This window comes from Gossypium hirsutum, chromosome A10, assembly GCF_007990345.1.
Source record: "Gossypium hirsutum isolate 1008001.06 chromosome A10, Gossypium_hirsutum_v2.1, whole genome shotgun sequence".
Taxonomy (NCBI): domain Eukaryota; kingdom Viridiplantae; phylum Streptophyta; class Magnoliopsida; order Malvales; family Malvaceae; genus Gossypium; species Gossypium hirsutum.
The window spans coordinates 27,284,465-27,293,275 of NC_053433.1; the positions used below are offsets into that span (position 1 = coordinate 27,284,465).

At 30.5% G+C, this 8,811-nt stretch overlaps 1 protein-coding gene across 1 annotated transcript; it reads left to right on the top strand.

Moving 5' to 3' along the window:
• Window positions 1-5,383: 5,383 nt before the first annotated feature.
• Window positions 5,384-6,952, top strand: LOC107896702 (50S ribosomal protein L28, chloroplastic). Its single transcript, XM_016821933.2, has 2 exons — window positions 5,384-5,875; window positions 6,615-6,952. The coding sequence occupies exons 1-2, from the start codon at window positions 5,674-5,676 to the stop codon at window positions 6,845-6,847; spliced, it is 435 nt and encodes a 144-aa protein (XP_016677422.1). The 5' UTR covers window positions 5,384-5,673; the 3' UTR covers window positions 6,848-6,952.
• The last annotated feature ends 1,859 nt before the right edge of the window (window positions 6,953-8,811 follow it).

Below are 8,811 nucleotides of genomic sequence, written 5' to 3' on the forward strand. Positions count from 1 at the left end.
TATCATGTACACGTTCCACTTCATGTTTCTCATGTCTTATATATATATATTATCCATTGAATTATTGAATTCCAGATGGATATTTCATCCGTCAATTCATATCCAGTAGTACCTTTTTGGTACACTCTCGAGCCACATATCCTACAGCAGAATTACCTATCCAGACTAAATTCTAGCCGTACTATATACTCTAAGGGCTTTGTCCGATTACCAACCCAAGCTAAATCCTTTATATGACAAAAAATTCCCTATAAAGTCATATCTGGATTACTAGTCCAGGCTAAATCTAGTCAATTAGGATTACCAGTCTAGGCTAAATCCTAATTGAAACATATGCTCGGTAGGCTCATTTCAGTATTACCCATCCGGGCTAAATCCTTTTCTGCAACACATGCAGGATTCCATTTCGTATAAGATGTAACTTATCTATCGAAATTCAAAAATTCAAGCGGATTACCATCCCTTTTTAATCAATTCTTAACTTATGAATAATTTCACATAATTAAATATTCTTACATTACACATTCAATCCACACAACAATCAAAATCAACATATTTACATATTCAATTAAGTTTTGGATGAAGTTTCGGATTTGAATTCCGACTATTCCAAAACCTTTTGTTTTTCATGGTCTACTTCTGGATTGGTATTTTTGAGTCTATATAAGCAATTTAAATTATTAATCTATCACATTCATTAATTTCAGCCCGAAAATTCACTCTATGACAAAATTACCTTTTTACCCCTAACTTTACACATTTTTACACTTTCGTCCCTAGGCCCGTAAAATGAAATGCATGCATTTTCTTGGTTACTCAAGCCTAGCCGAACATGTATTATACTTATACCAGCCCTTATTTAACTTTAGATAAGATTTTTAACTACCTAATTTACCATTTTTATAAGAAGGTCCTTTTTAGGTGTTTCTATGCAAAACTACTTGATAAAAGATGCTAAACACACACCAAACTTCCATATTCCTCCATTAATCACCAAAATATAAGCATGTTACATAAGGGTCAAGTTTGAAACATGAACCTTAGCTCAAAATGATGGTAGAAATAGCTAAATCATACTTTAAGGACCTCAAAAACTTAAAGAACATTAAAAACGAGGCTAGAACATACTTACAATCAAGCTTGAAAGTTGAAGAAAAACCCTAGCTATGGCTCCTTGAGAATTTCGGCTAAGGGGGTGGAAAATGGACACAATTTTTGACTTATTTTCCCTTTTTATTTTTTAATTAACCAAATGATCAAAATGCCCATTTTACTAAACTTTGAATTTTTATCCATGCATGCCCATTTTTGTCCAAAATTTTAGAACTTGGTCAAATTACTAATTAAGGGCCTCTAATTAATAATCCAACTCAATTTCATGCTAAAAGCTTCTAGAATTCAAGTTTTGCAACTTATTCAATTTAGTCCCTAAAAATAAATTGGGCATCTTAGGCATAGAATTTCTTCATGAAATTTTCACACAAGTATACATTCACATCCTAGACTTCATAATAATCATAAAATAATTATTTCTACTTCAAATTTGTGGTCTCAAAACCACTATTCCGACTAGGCCCTAAGTCAGGATGTTACAAATTGTTCATTTATATGAATTGAAATAATTTGAGCATATGTGGTAAATTTGACTTAGTGAACAGTAGTTGGAGGTTTATAAATTGATTCAAAATACCTATTTGTGTTTTCATAAAAGAATCATGATTAAAGTTCGTTATGATTATTGTTGAAATCACTTGAAGATATCAAAATATATTTCCCCAAAATTTCCTCACTCATGACTTTTAAAAGAATGATAATATAAATGTTTAGCAAATACATTTAAATAGTCATTTGAAAAACGAGTATTCAAGATTGAATACGTAGAATATAAGAACGTATGTGATGTTTTCATGAGAGGGAGTAAATATGCGTTGCACTCTTTTTCCTTAATCGAGGTTTTGTCCCATTGGGTTTTCCTAGTAAGGTTTTTAATGAGGCAGCATATTATGCGTATTATAGATTGTGTACTCTTTTTCCTTCATTAGGTTTTTTTATCCCATAGGGTTTTCCTAATAAGGTTTTAACGAGGCACATTATCTACTAATGGACATCTAAGGGGGAGTGTTATGAATATCTTGTTAAGTGGATGTCCATCATGATCAAGATAAAGTTTTAATGTGCTTTAAATTCTAATAATTATTAGAATTAGATATCTACTTCTTTTATACTTTTTATGCTTATAAATAAAGATTTTGATGAAGCATTGTGATCACTCTTTTTGATCAATAAAGTACATTTTCTATTGCTTTCGTATTTTCTTGTTCTTTATTTTCTCTATCTCGCTTTATTTTATAACAATATATACCATTATCAGAAAATACAATTATATTTAATGTTCAATTTTTACTAATATATTAAATGGTTTTATAATATAAATGGATAAATTTCAAAATTATACATGAACTTTGATTCAATGTGCAAATTGATATATAAACTTTGATTTGGTATAATTATACACATAAAACTTTGATTGTAGTTCAAATGTATACATGAAACTTTGATTGTTATTCAATCATACACATTTAAAGAAATAAATATATTAATTTATTTCAATATTGGATAAATATAATTATATGTGTATGCAATATATAAACATAAAAACATTATATCAATAATTGTGTTAATAATTTGTGAGAATTGGATCAAATCAAATTTTCATGTATAAAATTGCACAAAATTAAAGTTCATGTATAAAATTGTACATTAAACAAAAGTTCAATATAATTTTAAGATTTATCCCTAATACAAATTTAGCATTTACCAAATTCAATACTGAAAATTTTAATATTTAATTTTTAACATTTAATTTTTTTAATTTATCAAATAAAATTTAAGAGATTAACATTTATTATATTTTCTTCTTTATAAAATTACTATTATTATTTTTAATTTTAATTATAAAACTCAATTCAAAATTTATGTTATTTTAATTATAAAACTCAATTCTTATTTTAATTTTTATATTATTATTTCAATATGATAATTGTTTTATCATTAAAATTTCTTTTTAAAAATATTTATCCAAATAAAATAAGGGTAAACTATACCTAATGACACTAATGGTAAACTTACATTTTGGTTACTCAGCTTCAAAAAGTTACAAAATGATCACTAAACTATTTGAAAACTTTCATTTAACCCACTGGATTGTTAAAATCATTGATGTATGGCCTTCTTTGATCACACCGCCTAGAACAATCAAAAGCTCTTCTTCCCTTTTTGTTTTACAATTTAGGTTATTTTTTCATAAAATAACTTTGAATATCAAGAATCTGCAAACTAAAATCTAAACAGTTTTATTCTCTGATTTCTAACATTGATAGTGAGATTTACTTGCATCTAAGTTATGTTCTACTTGTCAATGGGTGCTGATCTAGTGTACTAGTCATTGAATTGTCATTTGGAGCTCATTAGCTGAACTTTAAAAAAAAAACCTTAGTAGCCCAATGGTTTAAATAAAAATTTCGAATAATTTAGTGATTTAAATGAAAACTTTTGAATAGTTCAATAATTATTTTGTAACTTTTTAGAGTTAAGTGATCAAGATGTAAACTTACCTTAGGTTACAATTACCAATAATTTAAATTGATAATTTTAAAGTCCTATCTTGATACAATAGAATCTCAAATTCACAAACTCACATATGCATCCATTTAAACTACCACACATGTACGACCTGTGGATCAATTCCATGACCATAAGATGTGGTGAACATCCTTAGGGACGAATCTAGGATTTTACTTCAAGGGAGTGAAATTTCTAAATCCGAATGACATTTTTTTTAACGCAAAAAAAGTGTCAATTCTTCTCAGATATTTTTGTTTCTTATCAAACAATCAATTTAATGTTTTTTAAAAGCAAGGACGATTTAATGGAAGAAAATTGAAAGAAAAAATCACACTATATAAAATTAAATATTTCTTTCCAATACGCAAAAAAGAATAACTAATACTATACTAAACATATCACAAACATCATTATAATTCCAAAATCAAATTAAAAAAACTTGGCCTTAGTCCTATTTCTCAATACTAGGCATCCTAAATTGCACCCTCTGTTTTTCATAACATTGAACTCATCAATGATAGAATCTGTTGAAAATTCTTAAGCTATCTCTTTTTCGATTTATGCCACCAAGTAAGTTGAAAGAAATTCATCCTCCATTCTGTTACGAAGCATTGTCTTCACAATTTTCATGACTGAAAACATTCGTTCGGTTGTTGTAGTAGACATGGGAAGAGTTAGCACAAGACAAATAATTCTATCAAGAATAGGATAAATATTTGACTTATTTGTCTTAGCTAGCACTTGACACAACTTAACAACTATAGAAGCTTTCTACAACTTTGTACTTTGATGAGCATCAAATTGAAAATGCTCCAATTGAATCTTCATGTGTTGAATCTTCATGTGTAGCTTTCCTTGCTCCGTAAAATCATTTGGATAAAAATCATTCATAAGTTTGTAGATATCTTCCACCTGAAAAGTTTTGTAATTATTGAGTTGATCCAAAGCAGAGCTAAGAACAAGTAACTCCGCTACCTCATCATTAAAGCGAGAATTCATTTCTATTAACAATGAAACAATACTAACAATGAATATATCAATTCGATAGTGATGCTCAATTGTGAAGTTATCTCTTTGGATGTGAGACCGACCTCGACCAACTTTGTACGGAGCACTTAAACTGGGGACTTCTATCTCATGTTCTTTAGAAAATAGCTTCACTTTCTCAAACAAAGGATCTCACTCATGTTTTCTGGATTTTTGGAGAATTGTTTAAGTTGATGACATCAGCTGCACCGCATTTAGTATATCCTACGATTTATACTGTAATGCTTGATAGAAATCATCACTGATATCAAGCATCTCAATTATGAAATGCAAGATGAAAACAAATTCAACAGATGTCATTGCATCATATATTCCATCAGCTTCACCCATTTGAGTAAGGTTGTTGGATTTGATGATATCTTGTAATACAACACAGACATAATTGAATATCCTCATCAAGCTATTGAGAGAAGCTAAATGAGATCCAAATTGGGTATCACTTGGACGTTGTAGAATACCTACTTGATTTTTGGGTCAAATAAATTAATTTTAGAATTTAACTTTAAAGTCCATATTGGACCTCTAAATTTAGTTTTTCAAGGTACATCATACATTAATATTTGACTATTATTATTTAAGTTATATAATTAAAACTGAAAAATACTTTATCTATATAAAATATAACTATATGACTTAAGGGGACAAATTATATAAAATACAATTTAACCAAGGGGTCAATTGTTATATAATATAGACACTAAATCTAAAATATATGATAATTTATATATAAAATCTACAAATCTAAAAATTCTAAAGACGGCTGCCTCCCGCGCCCCAAAATCCGGCCGCGCCTCAAAATCCAAACCTGATCATCCTTGACCAATATACCAAATGCTAGGTTGAAAACTCTTAAAAATTTAAAATTAAATTCTCATTAAAATCATTATTCCTTTTAAAAAATAAAATCATTATCCTAGCCAGTATCCACGCATTGTCTCCTTCCTTCACAAAAGAAAAAAGCGGTCAGACAAAGAGAGAAACGGGTAGACAGAGAGAGCAACAATGGCAACGTTGGCCACTTTGGGAACTACTTCACTCCTTCGGTTTCAGAAAGCAGACCCCCTAACGGCAAGCCCATCTCCACATCTTCTGGGTTCTCTCTCTTCTCAACTCAGTGGCATCAAACTCTCCTGCAACCTCCCTGACGTGGCACCTCTCAAATCCATATCCTCACCTTTCACTCCTTCTCTCCAGCCTGTTGCTCGTAAATCCTTCCTATCTTTTCCATCTTACTCTAAATATTTTTATTTCACATTTCAGTTTTTACAATTAAGTTCCCGGGTTGCTTTCAATTTTGCTCCTTTCTAAATGTTTCTTTTTCAATTATGTAAAATTTCATTATGGTATTGAAAAGAAACAATGTTGTAATGCAAGTGGGTGATTTTAGAAGACTTTTAGTGAAAAATTCAAATAATATATCTGGGTTTGTATACTTGAATGCAAATTTTAAATGAAAATGTCAAATTCCTCTGTTTAAGTTGCATTTTGGAAAATATTTAGAAGACATAAATGCCAAGCTAGAATCCTTGAATTGTCTGCATTTGAATATATGTGTATATATTCTCATTTTATTGGCAACCTCCTTGCGTTACATAGCATGCTAATTCTAAGCTTGAACTAGATAAATTAGAGTTTATGAAAGTGAAATGAAACGTGATGTCTAGTTCTGTTGGTATGAGTGATGAGTTATGTTAGCCAGACTCTTCATTTTCTCTAAAGCGCCTCTGTCCTACACCTGTATGTGAAGCGTATTTGGACATGAGTAAAGGACATAAGTTGAATATACTCGAACATATATTTGTATATGGCAATCTTCATTAGGCCTAGATAGCACTAGTGATTAGGATGTCACTATTTTGAAAGAATGGAACGAACATTTGTTGATTTAAATTAGAGCCAATGAATAGTTAACAGTTATTCATATGTTGATTGATCATTTTCAGGCAGAGTATGCCCTTTCACTGGAAAGAAGGCAAACAAAGCTAACAAAGTATCCTTCTCGAACCACAAGACAAAGAAATTGCAGTTTGTCAATCTCCAATACAAGAAGGTTTGGTGGGAAGCTGGTAAACGCTATGTAAAACTGCGCTTGTCGACCAAGGCGTTGAAGACCATAGAGAAGAACGGACTGGATGCTGTTGCTAAGAAAGCTGGAATTGATCTTTGCAAGGAATGATAAGGTAACCTAATTTTTAAATTCAGGTTGTAGTTCGAAAACTATTTTCGAAGAAAACAAAATCCTCGTTAAGCCTTTCGCTAATTCCAAGTCTTTTTCCCTTTATTTTGATTTCTTCTTCTTTAATGCAACTCCTTTTGGTTTAAATGAGAATATCATGATTCTGATTATTGCTCTTTAGTTGTTGGAGGATGAGGCATAAATTACAGATGTAGGCATACCTAAGATTAGAAGGTTTGCTTGGTTAAAGATCGAGATTTAAGATAACTGCATGTAACCACAATTTTTTAGTGGTGCCGAACTCTACCACCCTCACCACCTCCTTAACAAATCCGATGATCCTAAGTTGAGTTTGCCTCTAGTGATTGAACCTGAAAAAAACAAAGCATGGAGAAGAGAAGTTAGATAAGAGTGGAAGGAAACCGAGTAAGAAGAGAGGCATGACCGTAAAGAAACAGGATAAAAAGATTGTAAACCGCTCAATCTCGGGTAGGGGTTGTAGAAATCCGAGAAGAATGATTGAGGAAGATGTGAAAGCTAACTAGGAATTAGGGAAGTTGTTAGGAATTTGGCATCCTCATTGTTTTTCATATTACTCACCATATTTCTAACAATCACATTAACTATCAACACATTTAATCGGTAAATGATTAACTCTTATTATCAAATATGATACCCCACATGCTTGTTGGATAGAATATTTTGATTTGATTAAAGATAGTTTTGATTGATTTTTCTCTAGAATTACGCTTGTTTTCATCAAATAATAGTAACATGCATGCTGTCCGCCATTATATCAAGCTAAGAACATGTTTATACAAAATAACGACAAAGAGAATTGATTTGTTTGAATTGTGCATATGTAATATGTTTATAATAAAACAAAAACTTGTTGCTTGAAAACAAGAGAATTGATTTGATTGTAAATGTTGGATTTGAATTTTGGACGTTTGTTGTATTTAATCTTGTTAAAAAGAGAAGAAGACTTGTTCATGAAAAAAATATGGTTTATGGAATAATTTTATATTTATACTTAAAATGAAGATTATAGTAAGACTTATGGCTCAAAACCACTGTATTTTTGTATGAAAGTTGGTCAATCTTGGAAACTTCCTGGAATTAATTGTTTCAGAATGAAAGAAGAAAAAAACTGCATCATCTGATTACTAAATCAAATACTTTACAACAACCACATAATCAAACCGTAATTTAGAATCCAAGTATATATTAGAGAATATCAACATCAAATTTTGCAAACAAAATCCATGAGCAATGGGAAAATTCCCAAGTTTTTCTGACAGTTAAAAAGAGATCAGTGTACGGCACTTACCAAGCTGCCTAGATTGCCTTTCATGTTGGTTTTATTGTCTATGTTCAAGGTTTATGTCTCGTTGCTAATTTTTTTCAATAATATTGTCTTCAAGAGTGCAATATACATATTAAAATGTTTGACTGAATTTAGGGTAATCCTTTCTAACTTTACTTTTTGACCAAACTTGTTAAAAATATGTCAGTGTTTGATTTTTGAAAGTCATATCCAAAAAATAAAGAACGGCGGCAGCATAGTTTATACCTTCAACCACTAATCGGTAATAAATCATGTAGAAAAAGGTTGTTCCTAGGAGAAGTTAATTGTTCCAACAATATCTATATCAAGGATGCTAGGAGTAGAGAGAGTGGCACGAAACAGTGGTTGCAAATGCAAGGTTCAGCTGGCAAACCGAACTTGGCTTCGCAACGTTTATAAAGAGAGGACAGCAGCCGTCTGTCCAAAAAGACAAGATCGGGAACAACATTAACGCCACGCCACGCCACGCCAATATTCTATTAAAATGACACACACATTATATATATATATATATAAATAATAATAGGATCACATTTTTGTATTAAAAGTCGGATCATATTTTTTTTTACTTAAAAAAGAGTAAATTGATCTCTATAAGTTAGTTCAAATAGCAAAT